This window comes from Sciurus carolinensis, chromosome 2, assembly GCF_902686445.1.
Source record: "Sciurus carolinensis chromosome 2, mSciCar1.2, whole genome shotgun sequence".
In the NCBI taxonomy this organism is placed as follows: Eukaryota; Metazoa; Chordata; class Mammalia; order Rodentia; family Sciuridae; genus Sciurus; species Sciurus carolinensis.
In genome coordinates this window covers 108005611-108028151 of record NC_062214.1, presented here as the reverse complement: position 1 = coordinate 108028151, position 22541 = coordinate 108005611, and the positions used below count along the sequence as shown (strand labels likewise).

Sequence of the window (22541 nt, the reverse complement as noted above, 5' to 3'; positions counted from 1 at the left end):
GGCTGAGTGGACTAAATGTCAAAGGTGGTTCCTTCAGTCACATGTCTTGGCACAGTGGTGCTCACTGGCCTCTCTTTCTCAAGTATTTCATTCTTCAGGGTTTTCCACCTGGCTTAAGTCTCATGGCATGGTGATTTCAGGGTAGTCACATTTCTTCCATGGTGGTCATCTTCTAAGAAACTGGGAACAATAACTACGAGGCTAGCTATTTTACTCTAGGTCAGTTAAGGACGTGTTTTCTCTCGGTCAGTAAAGTGGCAAGTAATGTTGCAGAAGAACATGTGATATGGGTATTGTTAATGGCCATACAGACAGCATGCTGGGCCATAAAGCAGCTCCCAGCAAATTTCATTTCCTTTATTTTATTTATTTATTTTTATGTGGTGCTGAGCATCAAACCCAGTGCCTCACATGTGTGAGGCAAGTGCTCTACCACTGAAGCACAGCCCTAACCCAAAACAAAATTCAAAGAATTGAAATCATTCAAAGTATTTTTCCTGATTTCAGTGCAATTAAGCAAGAAATCATTTAAAAACAACTAGAAAAATCCTCATATTTAAATATTAAAAAATACTTCTATATAACTCATGCATCAAAAAAGAAATCACAATGAAAATTATAAAATATATAAAACTAAATGATGATACAATACAAAAGTTGTGGAATGCAGATAAAGCCACACTTTAGGAAATTTTGTAGCCCTAGATACATAGTTTATTTATTTATTTATTCATTTATGGTTCTGGGGATTAAACCCAGGGGTGCTTAACCACTGAGCCATATCCCCAGTTCTTTATATTATTGAAGACAGGGTCTCCTTAAGTTGCTCAGGGCCTCACCGAGTTGCTGAGACTGACTTTGAACTTGTGATCCTCCTGCCTCAGCCTCCTGTGGTGCTCCACCACACCTGGCTAGAGATATAGTATAGACATGAATAAAGGCTAAAAATCAGTGAGCTAAAAATTCACCTCAAGGGCTGGGGAGATAGCTCAGTTGGTAGAGTGCCTGCCTTGCAAGCACAAGACCATGGGTTCAATCCCAACGCCGCCAAAAAAAAAAAAAAAATTCACCTCAAGAAATTAGAAAAAAGTCACAAACTAGCCAGCCTACCAAACAAAAAACCCAAAGAAAATAAAAGGAAGGAAATAACAGATAAGAGAATAAATTAATGAAACAGGAAACAAACTTTTAATATATAGGATTATCAAACCAAGAAGTTATTTCTTTAGAAAGACTAATAAAAATTGATATATCCCTGACAAGACTAGGAAAAAAATGAAAAAGACTGGAAGAAAAAAGGTAAGAAAAAGGACGTTACAAATAATTGATTTCAGAAGTGAAAATGGGAATAGGTCTCAGTTGTAGATATTTAAAAAATTAGAAAAGGAAGTTATGATCAAATTTATGCCATTTTTTTTCAGTACTAAGTATTGAACCAGGGCCTTATGCATGCTAGGCAAGTGATACATATACCATATTAAACTCCGACCTCAACAATTACTGTCTGTTTTCCTTCCATCTTCCCAGTCTGAGTGGATTTCCCAGCTGGTGTTTCATTTCCTGTTCTGGCTGCTGCTTTGATCTCTGAAGCACACTGTACTTACAAGCCAGAACACTGCCCACATCTCCTGTGTCACATAAAATTCTTTTCAGCATATCTGATCTTTTCTTATGTTTTCTCTTTTACACTAGGGTTTTGTTCAAATCTGATGTGGTACATGCTTTAGGAGATTCCCCCCCTTTTTTTCCCCCTTCAAGAATTTAACCTTTACTTTATTTGTTTTTATGTGGTACTGAGGATTGAACCCAGGGCCTCACCCATGCTAGGCAAGCGCTTTACCACTGAGCTACAACCCCAGCCCGATTGCCCCTTTCTTGATCAGGATGTTCATTTCTCCAATCTTTACTTCTGTCGCCATGAGCCTGTGACTTGGGGCTATCTCACCTCCTTCTTGATTCCCAAATTCAAGAGCTCTTCTTGGAGGTGTTGCTGAGTACCAGGGTGTCTGCCAGTTATGGAACTCTCGCCTCTGTTAATGGGGTTTGCTCCCCTTTCCCTCTTGTGATTTCTTCCAGTCTGTTCTTTAGAGTTGAATTCATTTTCTTGTTTTCTCACCTCACCTATTCTGTATTGTTTCCTCCTTGTTTGTCAGATTCTTAAGAGCTGTTTATTTTTCTCCCTCCATTTCTACTTACATAAATCCTGTTTTTCCTTCAGGTATCATCTCAAAGGATACCCCTGATTAAAGCCTCTTCTGCACCCCCTCTTCTTGTTCCTCTCCCTAAAGTGTTGTTCCCTTACAACACTTAGGTTATGCAACCTAAAATTATAATTGTTTGCATATACTCATTAAAGACTCCCTCCTGCGTTGTTTGGGACTTGGGGACAAGAATTACTTATAACTCATTTTGAAACTCCCACAGCACCCAACACAATCCTGGGAGCTTGAGAATTGAATTCATGAGCATGAGGACCCAGAGGATGAAGGCAAGTATTTCCTTCAGTTTCCAGGATGGATTCCAACAGTTCCTTGACTGACTTCACTGTTTATTAGGAAGCATCTTGTATACACCTGTAGGTACTAGATGAAGAAAAAGTCTCCACAATACATACTTATCATCCTTGTAAGGAGGGGAGTCTTATTCATTTACTCATTCATTTGACAAACACTCATTGATGACTAAGTGGTAAACCCACAGCTTTCTATTTTTTCCTATAAAGAAAGATGACAGGGAGTGGGACTCTGCCATTAAGGCATTTATGTTTGGGGAGTCTGAAACATAAACAAGTGACTGCAGACAAAGTGAAGTAGGTGCTATAATAAAGTGTAAGTCAAATTCCCTGGGAGCACTTGTTATTGATTTCAAGAGAGAGAGAAGAATAATAGAATAAAGATAATAATAATAATAGAATAGAAGATAATAATAATAATAGAATAGAAGATAATAATAATAATAGAATAGAAGATAATAGAATAAAGATGTTTCAGAAGAAAACAGTTTGCTTTTACCAGTGGACTCATAATATCATCATGACAACAACAAAGCTCCCCAATTTTTCTGGCCCACCCCTCAAATCCCCGGCATCATCTCTATGCCTAATGGGAGTGGCAGGTAGATTGGGAAGGAGAAGGTAAATCAAGTTATTGTAGATGTGCACTATTTATTACAATAGCCAGATGTAGCTATTGGGCATTTGAAATGTGGCTTATATATAAGTATAAATTGGGCATGGAGCATACACCTATAATCCCAGCTACTTGGGAGGCTGAGTCACGGGGATCACAAATTCAAGGCCACCTGGAAAACTTAAGACTCTGTATTGAAAAAAAAAAAAATAAAGGATGTCTATACATATAAAATACACACAGGATTGTGAAGACAGTACAAAAAATAATTAGTATAGTAATTTTATATTGATCACATATTAAGACAATATTTTGTTGGATATATTAGGTTAAATAAAAAAGATACTGTTGAACTTAATTTCACCTGTTTCTTGTTTCAGTTTTTTTTTTTTTTTTTTTTTTTTTTTTTCCTCTTCTCTTCCTTTCTTTCTGGTACCAGAGATTGAACCCAAGGGCATGAACCCACTGGGCCACATCCCCAGCCTTTTTATTTTTTATTTTGGATCAGGGTCTTGTTAAGTTGCTTAGGACTTTGCTAAATTATTGAGACTGGCTTGGAACTTGCCTCAGCCTCCTGAGATGCTGGGATTGCAGGCATGTGCCACTGCCTTGGGTTCACCTATTTCTTCTTACCTTTTTAATGAGGATATTTAAAAATTCATGATTAGGTTTGGGACTCATGTTTTATTTCTGTTACCCAGTGCTGTTCTAAAGGCTATTCCACAGTGTCAGGTAGCGCAGAATATTTGGCAAACTCTTGAGGCAAACAGACAGATCTTGATTCTGACTCAGGACCCAGACCCAGTCCTGACAACCCAAATGGCATGGACTTCAGAAGTGCTGTAAATCACCATTTGGGTCTGAGTTGGGGCAGAGTCAGGGCAGAGACAGAAAACTTGATTTTCTTCCTTCTGCATTTCCCTGTGACTCTGACCACAGGAATAAATATGACAGAATTTCAATTTGTTATTTATTTCTTTTAAGCAGCTTCCTTAGAGAAACACTAGTTTCTGAATGGCAGCTGTAGAGCTGATCTGGTGAAATGTTCAATGACAGCAACTAGGCTTTTGTTTTGTTTTGTTGTTGCTTTTTTTGCATTGCTGAGTAGAACCCAGGGCAAGTGCCCTATCACTTAACTACATCTCCAAACCCCTGCAACAAGACTTTTGATCAATAATCAGTTAGTATATTGCTTGCCTGGGTGACATTTTTATCAAGCTGTTGGCTGATCTTTATTTTATTTTTTGATTGTTTATTACAAATACTTTATTGTATTTATTTTTTTATTTGTTCTTTTAAGATATACATAACAGTAGAATGTATTTTGACATATTATACACACATGGAGTACAACTTATTCCAATTAGGATCCCATTCTTGTGGATGAACATGATGTGGAGTTACACTGATCGTATATTCATATATGAACATAGTAAAGTTATGTCCGATTCATTCTACTGTCTTTCTTATTCCTGTCCCCACTTCCTTCCCTTCATTCCCCTTTGTCTAATCCAATGAACTTCTATCCTCCCCACCCCGACCCTTATTGTGTGTTAGAATCTGCATATCAGTGAGAACATCCGGCCTTTGGTTTTGAAGGATTGGCTTATTTTGCTTAGCATGATATTTTCCAGCTCCATCCTTACCAGAAAATGCCATAATTCCATTCTTCTTTATGGCTGAGTAACATTCCATTGTGTATATATACATTATCTTTATCCATTCATCTATTGAAAGGCACCTAGGTTGGTTCCATAGCTTAGCTATTGTGAATTGAGCTGCTATAAACATTGATGTGACTGCATCACTGTAGTATGCTGATTTTAAGTGTTGAAATTATGTATTACTAGAATACAACCTTGAGCTGTGAGAATATCAGAGTCTTGGTGGAGAAGTTCAAGCCCTTGATTACTCATTAAAGGTGCCCCATCTTTGAGCATCCATATTCCTCATTGGCTCTACTCCATTGCGCTTCCTCTTTGGCTCTGGTCTCTCACAACTTTATGACTAATGCTCTCAGATTCTGCCCACCCACTTGATACCCTAACCCCCTCCCACCTCTAAGCCTTAACTCCTAATATCCCCCTTGCCAGGAATATTCTTCTGCTTCCCTTATGCCACATTGTTTCATGATCCTGTTTAACAATGTGTCTTAATTAAGTTCTTTTGCTAGAATGAAGATTTAACAGACTACTTTTAAACAATGGGTGGGTATTTTAAGACAGCATTGACCATTAGGGGTATAGGTAAACCATCCAAATATAAGAATTGGAACTCTTCTGGATCTAAGATGGCTCTGAGTTTCAGTGGCACAAGTTCATGGATCTTCGCTGTACTGTTCTGCCATTTATATGCCTCAACTACTTAGACTGGGATTTTGAGGGGAGTTCCTCACCTTTCCTGGCTTTCTCAACATCTATATTTTTTCTTATCCTCACCACTTCAGCTTATTCATAGTTTTTCCTTCCTCATAATTTAGCCCTACTCAGTAATGACAACTTGCTTTTGGTCCCACCTCTTCCTCTCTTTTTACATCATTTTTAGCATCGGCTTATACCCTTAATTGCCCAATTCCCTCCTTATTTTCCATTTCAAATTCTAGAGAGTAGTATATTGCTACCTTACTTTTTAGGTAGAACTTTCTCCAATAAGCTGCATCATTATTTATTGATCAGCTTATGGATTGACTGACTTTGGGGTATCAGGTACCCATATATGGTTCAATCAACTATGAACCAACATGGTGCCCAAGCTCCCTCTAAGAAGGGGTTGTGGACATGCTATGTATATGAAGTCATGTGCACATTCATTTAAATTATCACAACAATCCTGATAGCAGTTATCATCCTATTTTCTACAGATGAAGAAACTGGGGAAAAGAGGGACTACTTAGTATACAATTATACAATTCCAAATCTGCCATCAAAAATCACTATGGATGACTGGGGACACAGCTCAGTGGTAGAACCCTTGCCTATCATGTATGAGGTCCTGGGTTCAGTCCCCAGTACCACAAGAAGGAAAAAAAAAAAAAAAAAAAAAAAAAAAAAAAAAAGAAAGAAAAGAAAAGAAAAGAAAAAAAGAAAAAAATCCCTACACAGCAGCCTGGATAGTACTTGGATGGGAGAAATCATCATGCAGGCACTTCTGTGAAGCATTTTAAGTGAATTCTTTTGAAAAAAAATTATGAGGCATAGAACTATCAAGAAAGGAGAGCACTACTGCTGCCTCTATTCCTTTCACAACTGCATACAAGATAGGTAGGTGTTCCTAGGAGAGCTTACTCTTGTTGATGAAGGTGTGTATGTGTTACTGTCCCATGGGTTCATACTGGAGATATTATTTACAATAGAGTCTGATGGATCAAATCTAGTACAGGTGCATCTTTTACCATGACCACCTTAAGGTAAATATAGGTGCATCATCCTAACCTAATGTAAAAATTCAGATTTACAAAACAAGTCAATGGAAAGAAAAAATTTTCCCCATTGCAACTTCTTTCACCTTAGACCCTAGGCTATAAAATTGGTGGGACTATAGTTTTACAAACAAACATGGTTTAGGGCTCTTCAGATTCTTTCCTGGGCCAGAAAAATAGTTTCCACATGTGGGTACAAGGCACATGAGGTGGGGGCCAACCGAGGATGATAAATTAATAAGTATGATCCATGAATACACCTCACAATCAATGAGAAGACAGGAAAAGGTGAGAGATGAAATAATAGGAGGGAAGTCTTTAAAATAGTGCCTACCTGAATTAGTTTCCTCTGGCTGTTGTAACAAATTACCAAAGCCCTGATGGCTTAAAACAATACACATTTATTCTCTTGTAGTTCTGGAGGTCAGAAGTCTGAAATTAGTTTCACTGGGCCAAAATCAAATTTTCTGTAGGACTGAACTCGCTCAGTGGATTCAGGGAATATTTCTTTTTCTTTTCCAGCATCTCGAGTTGCATTTTTAGGTGGAATTATCTTCCATCTTGAATACCATTGGCATAGCATCTTGTTCCTCTTGTCACATTGCTGTCTTCTTTTGTAGTAACATCTTCCTCTACCTCCCTTTTCAAAGAACACTTGTGATTACTATTAGTGTCTACCCAGATAATCCAGGATAATCTCCCTATCTCAAGATCCTTAACTTAATCACACCTAAAAAAGACCCTTTTTCCATATAAAGGAACATTTCCAGGTTCCAGAGATTAGTATCTGTATATTTTTGGGACTGCTATTCAGTCAGCCATACTGGCATAAAATAAATGCTCAAGAAATGCTAGCTATTATTATTAATGTTCTAGGCACTTTATGCTGCTGCTTAATTCCCACTACAGTCCTATAAAGTAGAGGCTACCTCACAGAGGTAGAGGTAGCCATCCCTATATTACAGAGAAGAGGCTTAGAGAGGTTAAGCAGTTACCTCAAATCAGTTGGTAGGTGGACTTCCAACGCAGGAGACTAACTCCAGAGCTCACACTCTCAGTCTCTATCACAGGATGACTTTGGGGAGCATGTTTATGACTATACTTGCAGTAAAGATGACACTCATCCTACTTTTCTATTTGAGTCATTTGGGTTGCTATATGAACAACCAAGAGGAGGGAGGGGAGGTCCTTCCCCAGAGAGTGTCATCTCTTTCAGTACTATCAGCCAAACCTCAGATCTTATTCAGGTTTTACCAGTTACCTTAATGATTTTTTTTTTATAGCAAAAGGATCCAATTCAGAATCATGTGTTGCGTTTAGTTGTCATTCTTTTTAGTTTCCTTCAATCTGAAACAATTCCTCAGGATTTCTTTCACTTACATTTAAAGATTACAGACCAATAATTGTGGGAGATTCCTTAATTTGAACTTATTTAATGTTTTCTCACCATTAGATTCATTTATGCATGTTTGGCATGAATATCACTGTAGTTATGCTGTTTTCTTCTCAGTACCTCCTGCAAAGTAGTACATAATTTCAATTTGATCACAGTGATTAACTCTGATCACTTAATTAAGGAGGTGTATGCCAGACACTCCCACTATAAAGTTACTCTTTTCCCTGTATAATAGTACATATTTTGTGTTAGGTGCTTTTAGTTTATATAATACCCATTCTTCGTGGAACTTTCAATTTACTAAGTAAATTGCTTTTATCAGTATGATTTTGCGTTATCTATTTTATTCAATAGATTATGATCTCTTCCAATCATTTAAAAACATTTTTTAAACATTTTTTTTCTGTGCTGAAGATCAAACCCAGGCCCTCTCACATGCTAAGCAAGTGCTCTACTGCTGAGCTATATCTCTAGCCCCACTATCATTATTTTTATGCTCTAATTTCTCTGATTTGGCCAGTACTCTTCAAACTGTTTCCTGGGTCCTTTAATATGTCCCATAATTCTTGATATATTTCCTTACTTTCTTATACGAAGTGTTTTTGATTCATCTTGTACTAGCTTCAGTCATTTCTTCAAGGAAACCTGTTCCTTTTAGTAGAGAATGCTATTTGGCATTTAGAAACTAAGATCTGGTTCTAGATGCGCTGTTTGTTCTCAGAGTCACTGTTCCCAAGCTTCTTAGGTAGACAGAGTTATGGAGAGGGAGAGGGAAAGAGAGAGTTTTCAGGCTGCTTTTACAAGTATTTATTTCTCTGGGAAGTCCAAGATCAAGGCATTGGCTGATGTGGGCCAGTTCCTCATAGGCAGTGGTTTCTCCCTGCATTCTTACATGGCAGAAAGAGCAAACAAGCTCCTTAGGCCTCTTTTTGTAAGGGTATTAATCCTATTTACGAGGGTTCTGCCATCAAGATCTCATACTCTTCCAAAAGTCTCACTTCCAAATACTGTCACCTTGGGGGTTAAGATTTTAGCACATGAATTTTTCAGGGACACAAACATTCAGACTACAATGGTGTGTGTACGTGTGTGTGTGTGTGTGCGCGCGTGTGTATACATAAGGATGTTTATTTCAATGTCTACTTATCTAAAATGAAAACCACATGTTCACAGTACACAGGGTTCATTCTGTTTTCTCTCTTTCCATATTCATTTCTCCCTTCTTTGATAATGAGAAACTTTACTCCCATTATCCTGGATATATTTACTTGTTAGGTCCCCTGTATGTGCCAATTTCTCCTCTCTGTGGCTGCCTCCTCACCTGAGAAAACAACAACAAACCTACTTAGACTCTGATACTCTACACTGGTAACCCCTATAGTCATCCTCTTCACACTTAGCATTCTTCACCCCACACTGAACTATGACTCACCCCAGTGTGAACTCCTCATTCTTCTAAGCTTTGACATGCTGTGTTGTAACCAGTCCCCTGTAAGGATGACCTTCTGATCCTACTCAGGCTTTTACACCTGTGTTGTCCCACCTTTACTGTCACTTAGACTCCCTTACTGGACTTCCTCCAAACTTGTATGCTCACTTCAGTTTTATGGCAAACTATTCCATCACAAAAAAAATTTTTTTTGACAGAATGTCCTTTGTTTGCATTTCCTTTTTCTCTTCCTTTGTACCCCCTGTAGCATGTTTATAGTCTCTATTCCTGTTCTTTACTAATTTTTGAATGGGTGTCATGGTTTGGATATGAGGGTCTAAGTTAATGCAAGAATGTTCGAAGGTGAAATGATTGAATTGTGAGAGTAACCTAATCAATCCATTCTGGTTTGAATGAACTAACTGGATAATAACATTATGTAGGTGGGTTGTAGCTGGAAAAGGTGGGTCACTGAGGGAGTGCCCTGGAAGGGTTCATCTTCCTGAGGCCTCTTCTCTCTTTGTTTCCAGGCTGCCATGTATGAAGCAGCGCTCTTCCACCATACCCTTCCACCATGCTGTTCTACCTTACTTTAGGCCCAGAGCAATGGAGTTGGTTCACCATGAACTGAATCTCTAAAACTGTGGGTCCAAATAAACTTTCCCTCCCAAGTTATCCTTGTCAATATTTTGGTCACAGCAAATGAAAGCTGACTAATACAATAGGGTTAGTTATTTCTGAAAAAGCTATTTGCAGAGATGGAAAGGAAGGGAAGAGGACAAGTCTTAGTTCTAACTAAAAGGAATTGCCTCTATAACCCAAGATTTTTTATAAAAGATCTTTTAGTTTATGTTTCTCCTACCCACAAAGATAGCAAGCTCTAGGGCTGTTTATAGCATAACCCACAGGCATCTCTTCATTAAACAGATCATCACAGAAGATAATCAATTCTGTAATAATTTGTTTAATGGCTTCCACTCGCTGAAGTGGGGATTGTACCTGTCTTATTCACTCTATTCCCTGCACCTTGTATTTGGCATTTCATGAATTGAATACTTATTACTTACATGCTGAGTGAATGGATGATCCCATTCCAATATGGCTCCCACTCCATCTTTCCACTAAACTCTTTGTCCATAATCACCAATTACCTCCTTGTATTAGTCATATCTATGTCATTGTAAGGGGATATCTGAAGCAATTAACTTATAAAAAGAGAAACTTTATTTTAGCTCCTGGTTCTGGGGGTTTCTAGTCCAAGATTGGGTGGTCCCATTGCTGTGAGTCACTGGCAAGGGCAGCACGTCATGGCAGCACTGTGTGGCAGAGCAAACTGCTTACCTCATGAGTCAGAAAGCAGAGAAAGATGTCAGGGTCTGGATCCCATAATCCCCTTCAAGGGCACATTCCTAGTGACCTAAGGACCTCCCACCAGTCCCCATCTTTCCAAAATACACAGCACTTCCCATTAGCTCCACCCTGGGGACCAGCCTCCAGCACATGAACCCTCAAGGGATACTACCCACATCTAAACAATAGCACTTCTTGTGCTAAATCCCTTTGATACTTTTTGGTTTTTATCTTGACTTCTTGTCAGGATTAAAAAGTTGGCCATTTTCTTCTTAAAACACTGACTTTTCTTATTATGGCTTCATGTATCCTCAGGATCCTTTCCTGGTCCATCTTCAGTTACCTAGTCTCTCGATGTTGGATATTCAGTGGTTGGACCTGAGCTGTCTTCTTTTTTCATTCTACACTCTCTCCCTAGATTATCTCATTCTCTCTTACTGCTTCATGAAGACTACACACCAATGACTCAAATTTAGTCTAGACCTTTCAAGCCTAGACTTTCCAAGACTCTTATCAAATATCCCCTTAAATTACCAGGTCATTTCACCCGGACCTCTCTCTCATAGGCATCTCAAATTTGGCCTATTCAAAATTACATGCTTCATTTCCCGCTCCGATCTATTTTTCTTTTTCCTGTATTGCCTATATCAGATATTAGTATCTTCAACTATCCTGTTAGTAATGTCAGCAAGCTAGGAGTCACCCTTTCTACTACCTTCTCATTTCCCATAAGTGAATGCCTTACTAAGTCCCATGGAACCTATTTTAAAAATAAATCTTGTATTTGTCTACTTCACTCCATCTCCATTTCTACGATTTATGCAAGTTCAAGTTGCTATACTTATCTGGTCTCTTTGCTTCCATTTTTCCTGTGCCATCAGCATTGCCCCACTGCCACCAAGCACCTCTCTCCCCTGGATGTTTCTAGACCAAATTCCTGCTCTCTTATTCTTTTTTTTCCCATTTAAAATTTTTGTTTTAATTAGCTATACACGACAGTAGAATGCATTTTGGCACATCTTACATAAATGGAGTATAACTTCTCATTCTTCTGGTTGTACATGATGTACAGTTACATTGGTTGTGTAATCATATATGCACATAGGGTAATATTGTCCAATTCATTCTACTATCATTCCTACCCCTAAAACCCCTCCCCTCTGTCTAATCCAAAGTATCTCTATCCTTACTTAGTCCTCTCCTCCTCTTATTGTTGATTAGCGTCAGCATATCAGAGAAAATATTTAGACTTTGGTTCTTTGGGACTGGCTTATTTCCCTTCCTGCTCTCTTATTCTATTTTCCTAACTTTTTCTAAGGTTTTCTTTAGATTTGTTAATGAAAGATATGTTAATAATTCCTCAGGATGACCTCTGTTAATCTTATTCATTGCATAGAGAGTTTTACTAATTTAACTTTCATTGATAACTTTATTTTCAAGTTCTACAAGAAACCTCCTGGGTTTCTGTTGTCACTTTTGTTACTTCTTTCATTCTATTGTAAATAACTGGGTTTCAGTAATTACACAGTTGATGACCCCATGGAAAAAGCCAGAAATTAAAATTTCACAACTGGTCTTTCTCACAAATCTGATCCTTTTACCTCAGTCTTGCCCACATCAGATAATAGCATCTTTATCCATCCTGTTAGTCATCTCAGAAATCTGGGAGTCAACCTTGCTACTTTGGAATACCTAGGATCTGGTTTTTCTTGTTAGTACACTATGTAATCCAGACGTATAATAGCCCAGTATTTGTGGTGGCAAGTTAGTCTCCCTTCTTCTTGATATGTGGCCTCAGAGAATAGAATCATATGATTTAATTTTTGCGAATTTTTCCGAATAAGATTTCACAGCAGAAATTTATGGACAACTTGTTAAAGCTGTATTTAGTAGAAAGTGTTTCAAAGTACTGTGATGTTTGGGAAAGTGAAGTAGGGGTCCAGAAAAACTGTCCAAGCAGTCTACCAACAAAGGCAAAGACAACATTCTAAGACTTATTTAGTAAAATGCCTAGAAAGGTCTGTTCCTCATCACTATCAATACAGTCCTCTGATAAGAAAATGTCATAAGTTGTTTAAATACTTTAACAACTTGCTTTTTTATTTTAAAAATATCAGATTCTTAAATTCAATTAGAATGAAATATTCTTTTTTTTTTTTTGTACCAGGGATTGAACCTAGGTGCACTTTACCCCTTATCACTGAGCAACATCCCCAGCCTCTTTTATTTTTTATTTTGGGACAGGGTCTTACTAAGTTACTTAGGGCCTTGATAAATTGCTGACACTGACCTTGAACTTGCAATCCTCCTGCCTCAGCCTCCCACATTACTGGGATTACAGGTGTGCACCACTGCTCCTGACCTTTATTATTTTTTTTAAGAAAGGGTGGCATTCTTAAGACTTCTTTAAATGCCCTTAGCTGTTCCCAGAGGTTTCTTTCTTTCTTTCTTTCTTTCTTTCTTTCTTTCTTTCTTTCTTTCTTTTTCTTTGCTTTTCTCATTTGAGTCTTAGCACCCACTTAAGTTATGCTTCTAACCTTGTATGATATGTAAGTTTGCCTAGAATTAAGATCACCACTGAACTACCACAAAAGTAATACTGCCGTTTGTTGGTGATGAGTTCTGCTTCCTCAGATGTTGAAGTATAAAGTCAGAGAAGCAACTGGGTACATTTTTGTCTTTTTCTTGCAATTGGTATATATAACTTTTAGATCTCTTACACTTGTAAGGCTTGAAGGGCTCAGACTTTGAAACAGTATCTTGGCTTCAATGTTTTTGTTTTAAACTAACACTATGTAAAGTTTGTAGGTTGAATAAATTTCTCAATTTAAAAGTGAAAAAAAAAGTCAGTTTCTTAATCCTTATCAATTCACCCTTGTACCTTTCTTATAAAGAGCTCTAGTCATATAATATTTGTCTCTTGGCCCTCCAAATCTCTTACTCCAGTAAGGCACAAACCTTTAAGACAGTTTCAAAGTGTTACTGCTCAGGAGAAAACAAATACTACTCTAAGCACGGCATTGTGTTCTTATTCTAGAGAACATTGCTTTGGTTCTGGTTGTTTTGTTTTTATAATTTAATTCAAGAAATGTCTACTTCAAGTGGCCCTGAGTTCTTAAGTCATTCCTGGGGCCTTCTCCTTTAGTTTCACCCATCAGAAGACATGCTTGGGAGATTGCAAGGGAATCCTACAAGGCAAGTAGGGGAAGCTGGGTTTTGAATTCAGTGAAGGAATGAAGGCATGCACCTCATCTCTCCAAGCAAGACCTGTTTAGCTGCTAAGTGCAAGAGTTGCTGGAGGCCCCAGTCAAGTACAGTTAAGGAGGTGTCTCAAATCAAGGAACCTGACTGACTCTGTAAGTAGTTCCCTGCAAACCAAACAAAATAAAACTGCCATGTTAAACCTTGTAACACTCTCTATCCTGCATCCTCTCCCCTGAGCCCCACATTTCCCCTTTCTTCATTATTGGAGCTCTAGAACTTGATCTATCATCATCATCATCATCATCATCAAATACTTTTTGAAGCTCCTGCACAGTACAGAACAATTTCCTAGGTCCTGGTTAAGAAATGAAGTCTTGCCCTCAGTAAACTTTCAGTGCATCTGGGGAAGGGTTGATAACCAGTAAAAGTACAAGCTGCATCCCACAGGCTGGGCATGCGGTCAGTGCCACAGGAGACCGCTTCAAAGGTTGCAGGTCTGGGGAAAGTCCTCTGGAGGAGATAAGAATCTTAGAGTTTGGCTGAAAGGGGGAGTGGCTGGAGGGAATGAAATCCTGTCACTGCCCTCAAAGGAGGGAGGAGTCCTTTACAGACGCCTGCCAGGAAGGCAGCTCCCTTCCCGAGAGTAAGCTCTTTTTCCCTGAGAGGGGAGAGCTTGAAGGAGCTTCAGTTTGTGTCTAAACTCTTCTTCAAATAGAAGCAGCAGAGCCGTTAAAAAGAAAGGTTCTCACAATTTCCACTTCACACCTTCTTTATACTGATGTATCAGGTCCCTGGAACATGATAAATCTGTCCATGGAATGATGCAAGAATTCATTCGCTTATGCCTACTGGTGATAGACTCTGTGCTGGGCACCGAGGACAAGGCGCCAACATGGATACTGCCATCAGTGTAGCGCTTGTTTCTCTAAACTTACTGTATCAGAATCTCGGTACTGGTCCAGAGAATCTGCATTCTCAACAGCTCCCTAAATTCCTGGTGCCCATTTTTTCGCAGCTCGAGTTTGAGCACACCAGTTTGCTGGAATTGTCTCCGCAGGTCGCTTTCAGGGCAGTGAAGTCTGCGCCAAGCAGAGGAACAGCGCAGACCGGAGGCGTAGGGCCTCGCCGATCTACAGCTGGTGGTTCAGAGGGAGCCCGCAGCTCCGCCCCTGCACGCCAGCCCCGCCCCGGCTGTCAAGGACGAGAAGGCCCCGCCCCCGGCCGGCGCGCGCCGCCGAGCCCAGGCCCCGCCTCCCACTCCTAACCCCGGACCCTCGGCCGGGCAAAGACCAGAGCCATCCACACGACCCGCACCGCCACAAGGCTCCGCAGACTCCAGTATCCAACTGGGAGCTAGAGACCGACATGGCGACGGAGGCCAAGCCCGAGAACCTCTCCCTGGTCGTGCACGGACCTGGGGACATTCGCTTGGTAAAAGAGGAAGGAGGGTGGGGCGCCTACCCGACCCTGCCTCATTCCCCTCAGAGCCCAGCAACGGTCCCACCTCCCCAGTTCCAACCCAGCAAGGATCCCGCACCTTGCGCGTCTGTCGCAGTGGTTACCACAGGAGTGGGGGTGGGGGTGAGGGTGGGGGTGGGGTGGAGGTAGCGATTAGTGGCTAACGGTTATCGGTTATCATAAGGGAGGAATCTTGTCGTGTGCCTCTCTGAACTCAGCCCCATAACTGGCACGTGACCTATATCCAGGACTGTTGCAAACGAATTGAAGCCTTTTTCCTCTTGCGAGCTGCAGATTCATAGTCCAGCCTCTTGTCATTGCACTTTTCAGAAGAGATACAAGAAAGCTGCCTGGATTAGGACTTGCTCTGAACTCCTCTGGGCAGAGTACAGGGCAGAAAGAGAGGATAAACAACACTTAAAAGGAGTGAAACGTCTATTTACTCTCCTTTGCATAGGACTGATAAAAATCTCCCATGCAAGATTATTATGATCTTGAGAGTAATCAGCACTTACTAGAGTTCAGAAAGTGATAGCTTTGGCTGGCATGTAGATAATCACCCTTAGTTTGCTTTCCAGCCCATTTGCCCCTCTGATCTGGTTCTCTTGAACCTTTAGGGACTTTCTGTATATGTCTCTGCCTTACACCCTGATTTCTGTCCCCTGCCTAAGGGTACCAAAGTTCAGGGAGCTGCTGAATCAGCCCTATGATCATGCCATAGTTCCCTTGACAAAGTCCATCTCAAATGAGACTAGGATGGCAATGGTATGTAAGACAGGTACCAGCCATCTTTACTGCTCCTAAGCACCTCCTTCCCCCTCAAAGAACATGCACAGGATCTAAATGGAGAGACTCAGAAGATTATCCATATTAATAGTTATTGACAGTTTAAGAATCTGTGATGGTCTCTCTCTCTATAGAATGCAAACAGACTGAGTTTGGCAACAATATTGTTCAAGATTCCCTTTCATCCCCTGTGTATCTCCCTTCTATCTGTCTAAGAACCCTTACCTGAAGCCAACTCTCCATTTCCTCAGTTTGAAGAAAGTGCCATCCCCAAGATGATAGGCTTGGTTAGTTAATAGAGCCAAGACAAGAACTCAGAAGGTCAAAATCCCATTCTAGTGCTGTTTCCTCTCATTTTGGAGCCTCCATCCAAGGTCCTGAATCAAAGTGACACTCTTACTGTTTATTGCACTAAATGCCTGATGGTATTATGAGGAAAGGAAAGTGGTACTACTTTATTTAGCTTACAGAGTGATTTCAAACTCAGTCCTTCATTCCACAAACATTGACAAGATGAGGGGTTACCTTTCATGTGCTGGGCACTGGACCAGGGGCCCAGAGGAAGAGGGAAGTTCCCAAGCTTCCTGAGGGAGACAGGCCAATGAAGTAAACAATTGTAGCAATGTGAGGGGCTTTGATGGAGGTCACAGAGAATAAAGGTCTCACTGGGAGTGGTTCTTGGCCCTCTATCTGTTCAGAGCCTGCTTGAGGCTATGCTCCTAATAAGTAGAAGCCCTAGAATTACAACCCCAGGTTCTGCTTTGCCTTCACTCCTAAGCTCATGCTCTTCTACTGCTCAGACAGACTACCTCTCTTTAAGGGGGAGCTCACCTTAAATTTCCTCCATTGGTTTTGCATTAGGACTCACTCTGATTGGATCAGGGATTAGGTTGAGGTGACTATCCTACAGGCTCTAAAAAACACGAGAATTTTATGTGCAGTTGTGGAACTGGTACACAGAAAAAGTGTTCAGGGGCATGACCAGAAGAACTCCCAGCTTTAGTTTAAGACTTGGAGGTGGGTGAGTCATTTGCTAGACAGAAGAACAGATTAAAATGATGAGATTAGCTTGGAAAATTTGAGCTTAGGATGTTTCTGTGACAGGATATGGGTAACTTTGAGTGATTCCCTTGGTACAGGAACGCTACCTGGGCTAGTGATGTAGACTTAGAAGTCATTTGTTTCTCTACTGAGCAGTACTGCACCCATTCCCCAGGGGACATTTGGAAATGTAGGGGAACGGGTGTTTGGTTATCACAGTGACTGAGGGCAACAGCTGATAGACTTTATTGGATTCACAGCACTGACCTACACAACAAAGAATTGTCTTGTCCTAAATAGTACTCTATTGGGAAATAGTGGATGATGGAACTTGCCTATGTTGAGCAGAACATGTAGAGGGAGAAGGAAAGAATCAGGAGACATTACCCTAGAGAAATATGCAACACTGGAGGGAAAGGTGCCTAAGAGCTGTCAGCAGAGACTGAACAGAGGCCCCTGCCTCCTCAGGGGTGTGCAACCCAGCACAGACCTTCTGAGCCCTTGTACTCCTTCCCAGGCATGGTTTTCCCCATTACCTCTTTCTTCCCCCCAGTAGAGTATTTCTGCCTACCCACCCTCTTTCTTAACGTAGACTCAGTGATTTGGAATTGAGTTGGTGGTGTCAGTAATGAACCAGAGATACCAACAGAAAGGAACATCCTGGGGAAGCTTTAAGGGCAAGAGACCTGTTCTCCCTACAGGAGAATTGAAATGAAACTCAGGTTTCCTGAACCTAATAGAGTAAGTCATTAGTGGCATTTGAAAAGCCATAGGCTAGGTTGGATAAGAATTACAAAAGTGAAGACTGGGAAGGGGGAAGAATTGGAATGTCCCCCAACCCCAGCCCTCCACCCCCAGTACTGGGGATTAAACTCAGGGCCACTGCATGTGTACTAGGGCAGCTGAGTTACATCCCCAACCCCTTTAAAAAAAAAAAAAAAAAAATATATATATATATATATATATATATATATATATATATATATATATATTTTGAGAGAAGTTCTAAGTTGCCCAAGCCAGCCTTGAATTTGGGATGATTCAGAAAGGATCCCAAAAGCCTTCTCAGTAACTGGGATAATAGGTATGCACCAACATGCCCAGCTGTTTTGCCCTTTTGATTTAAGACCACCAGACTACAGATTTAAAACTCTTGCACTCTGGGGGAATTGAGGCCCAGTGCCCATTTGGGTGATCAGGAGTTGGGTCCCCTGATAAAAATGATCTATGCCTCAAGAACTCATGTGAAGGGAGTTGTTTGGGGAAATGTCCATTCTTAAAATCTGAAACAGGATTCTGCAGGATTCTGAAGCAGGAAGGAGGGCTCAGCTCTTGCCAGTGCTGCTTTCCTGCTTCATTTAAAACCAGGAACCTGCCGCGTATCTAGGGCAGTGATTCTGTGGGAAGTGTGACCTGGGCCACTTCACTCTATCTAGCAGAAACAAAACCTTAACCCAGCATTCCTCTTGCCTATGGAAAAGACATGATTCTCTTTTCTTTCTTGATGCAGTCAGTAGCTGCAGGAAACAAAAATTAAATTCCCCTGTTAGGTGGTTATTTGTCACAGCAAGGAGGGAGCATTGTAAGTTGGGTGATAAATCAGAGAAGGCGGTGGCACATAAACATACTGAGAGAATGGCCACAATCTTTCATAATGTGGAAAACAAAACAAAAATCTGAGATTTGAAAACTTCTGCTCCCCCTCCCCATTTTAAATAGAGAAAGTTTGGGGCTTCCTAAGAGTAAGAGGGAGAGATGTGGAAACTGATGCATAAAGAAGCAAATAGCCAATCAGCAAACAGTATCAGTTTTCTGAGGTCTTTAAATAGAAACAGTAGTGAGGTCAAAGCCAAGTTGAGGGGTCAGAGTGGGGTTTAGTTCCAGCTCTATGGGACTAAAGTTGTGTTTGGACAAATTATTTTCTGCTTCAATTTCCTCATCTTGAAAAGGGGATAATAGTAGTATTCATCTTTTGTTTGTGTGAGAATTCAGTGGCATCCTGCATGTAAAAGGCCTAGCATAGCATCTAGCACACTGTCAAGGGTATGTGCTAACTGTGGAGTTAGGCAGCAGGCTACAGATGAATAAAGACCCAGACCTTCAAACACAGATAATTTTTAACCAAATTATTTTAATGTGGGACAGACAATTACTTTGTATTCAACTGCTAATAGTTTATGATTCTTCAGTTAGTCTAGAGAGATTCAGAAATTGCTTTTTGCCGGCCATGGTGGCCAGTAATCCCAACCACTTAGGAGGCTGAGGCAGGAGGATCAAGAGTTCAAAGCCAGCCTCAGCAAAAATGAGGTGAAACCCTCTCTCTAAATAAAATGCAAAATAGAACTGGGGATATGGCTCAGTGGTTGAGTGTTCCTGAGTTCAATCCCTGCCCCTGCCACCCCAACAAAAAGAAATTGTTTTTTATTGGGAAGCGAATTACTGATTCATGAAGATGGGATATAACAGTCAAATTAGTTTTTCTGTGCAGAAGCTTTGGTGGTGTAGGTGGGGAATGGCTATTTTTGTTTGTTTGCTTTTGGTATTGGGGATTGAACCCAAAGATGCTTTACTCCTATGCCATATATATATATATATATATATTTTTTTTTTTTTTTAAATTTTGAGTCAAGGTCAAACTGAGTTGCTGAGGCTGGCCTCAAACTTGTGATCCTTCCATTTCAGCCTCCCAAGTTGCTGGAATTACCGTTGTGTGCCACCATGCCCATCAGTGGGTTGTATTTTTAATTTGCTAGAATGTAAGGAAACTAACAAAGGAAATTAACATGTTGAGTGCCTACTACATTCCATGCATGTGCTGGGACTTTAATACAATTCTTCATAAATTTCTGTGATGAAAGGCCAGAATCTATTTATATTTCCAGTTGACCATGAACTGATGCATGCATTGTCTGCACTTGGATGTAGTGCAATGTCAGACTGCTATAACCATTTTTAAATGTATCTCTCCATTTTTAAATGTATCTGTGCATAAATAAATGACAGTTCATCATAAGTAACAGTTCATGGACCACTTCTGAGTGTGTGTTATGTCCTTTCTTCCTGAAAATCAGCTTTTCCCCCATTTCAGGCATGAATATCTTGACAGGGAGAAGAATGGGAATAAAATAGCTTCCCCATTCCAGGGATCTGAGCACCCTGGAGAGGAAATAGTCTGACTTTTGTTTTATGATTAGTTATGTGAGTAGACGGCAGAGTAAAGGAAAAATGGTGATTTTTAGAATTATGAGCTGATATTGTTTAATTATAAATGACAGAGAAAATAATGTCTCAACATCAAGTTTAAACATTAGTCAGAGTTTTGGGAAGATATTTCTTCAGATTTTGCTCTTTGAGGAATTGTAATATACTCCATGTCAAAAGAATCGCTTTGATAATGATATTTTTAAAAAACACGACAATTCTATATCTAATACAACACATTAAAAGTGTCCTGTCCTTGGCACTTATGCTTTACTGTTAAGATTTTTGGATGAGGAGAGGGGAATTGTATAATGAGGTGTCATGAACACCCAGCAGCTCATATGGTCCTAGGCATCATGCATCATGTGTCTTTTTTTTTTTTTTTTTTCCCTTGTCGTGCTGAGGATCAAACACAGGCTCTTCATACATGCTAGGCAAGTGCTCTACCACTGAGCTATGTCCCCAATTGCCACATCACGTTCTCCTTTCCTGATTAGTTTTGCAGCTAATTGACAGAGCCAGCTGCTTCTATATGAACAGATTAAAGGGCACTGATAATCATTAATGAGCAGCTGGATTAAAGGGCACTGATATTCTTAATGAGCAGCTGAGAGATCACCTGGAAAGAGAAGAAGCAGGCTGCTTCACCCTTTAGTATCTGAACTAGTCTTATCAGTTAGAGGTAACTTCCAGTGAAAACATAATCCCAAACTCCTTCAGAAAAAAGGGAGTTAAATAATAGCAAATAGCTCAAAGAAATCTCTCCCCTCTCTTTATCTAAATTGTTCCAACAATAAGACAAAACCCAAACTAGAAAAACCACTTCAAATTCAAAACAGGAAATTAAGTCCAGCAAATTGCCATCTCTGCCAGCTGCTCTGAAAGGCAATGCCTCTTTGTCTGTGAAAGGCCAAGAGGCACAAAGCTAACATTTTCCCCTCAAAGCAGAAGGAACAATAGACAAAATCATCAATAGGATTTTAACATTCTGTAAAAGTAGCTCTATTCTGAGGGGAGAAACTAGAATTCTGGGTGTAGGGGAGGTTTCTAAAATTGTGTGACAGAAATTAAGAAGGAGAAATAGGTACACATATATAGTGTTGGCATCCAGTTTAGAAGTCTCTGAGCACAGACGGATATTAAAGCTTTTCCCCAAATCAGATTTACACTAAGAGCATTAATTACTGGGGAAAAGATCTTCAAATTTTGCAAAGTGATATTCAGCTCAACAACTTAAAAAAACACGTAAATATTTGATTACAAAGACCTGAGCACAGTGAGTACTTAATAAATATTTTTAATAGACTAGACCTTCCAACAGAACTCAGAGACTTCATATCTTTGCTTAATATAAAGATTCTCCTGATAAATTAATGGTTATGTTCTTATATTTGTAGTTAGGAGGAAATTTTTATGTATTTATCATTGCTGAGAAGTAAATAGTTCCTTAACTACCCTGTGTGGATTCAGTGCTAGGTGGCAGGAAATTTCAAGAAGTAGTCACCTTACCAGTCTGGTCATGACAGGGAAGGTTTCATTACAGGAGATGATGACTGAGCAGCAGTTCTAGGAATATAACTGCCTATTGGACAGAACCATTTGGATGTCCCTAGACTTCTCATTTAACACATACAAACCTAAGTCTCCCTGAGTTCCCATAAGAATTAGGATGCCTCACTTCCAGTTGCTTCACTTCCCATGTCTTGTGAGATCTTGAAGGAGAGGGAGAAAAGGCCCCCTGTGAGGGTGAACAAGTGCAGGGTGTTTGGCAGGGTTGGAGGTGAGGTGGAGACATAGTGGTTGCCATATGAGGGGTATAGGGCCACTGGGGACTGCAAGCAGATTTGCATTTTATAAAGATTGTAATCAGCAGAACAAATACTGGATGGAGCTGGGAGAGCCTGGGCAGGGAACCAGCTCAGTGGACTTTGGAGAGTGTCCAACCTGCTATTTTGACCTCCAGTCTGCCAGGACCAGCGGCTAGAACAAAACCTCTTAGGACAAAATGACCAATTGGGAAATCTTTGGATTTTCCTCCCACCCTCAAAACACCCTTCAATTACTCACGGGAAAGGGAATATGGAGGGAGAAGGGAAGCAAAAATAGGTCTCCTGTTTCCTGTTAGCATGC

General features: G+C 40.2%; 1 protein-coding gene across 1 annotated transcript in view; it reads left to right on the top strand.

The window, feature by feature from the left end:
• The first annotated feature begins 14817 nt into the window (after positions 1 to 14817).
• The window catches only part of Sord (sorbitol dehydrogenase), a 31094-nt gene continuing 23370 nt past the window's right edge, over positions 14818 to 22541 (top strand). Inside the window, exons 1-2 of the mRNA XM_047539286.1 lie at positions 14818 to 14875; positions 14983 to 15356. Of these exons, the coding sequence (XP_047395242.1) occupies positions 14818 to 14875; positions 14983 to 15356 (432 nt within the window). The remainder of the gene's footprint in view (positions 14876 to 14982; positions 15357 to 22541) is intronic.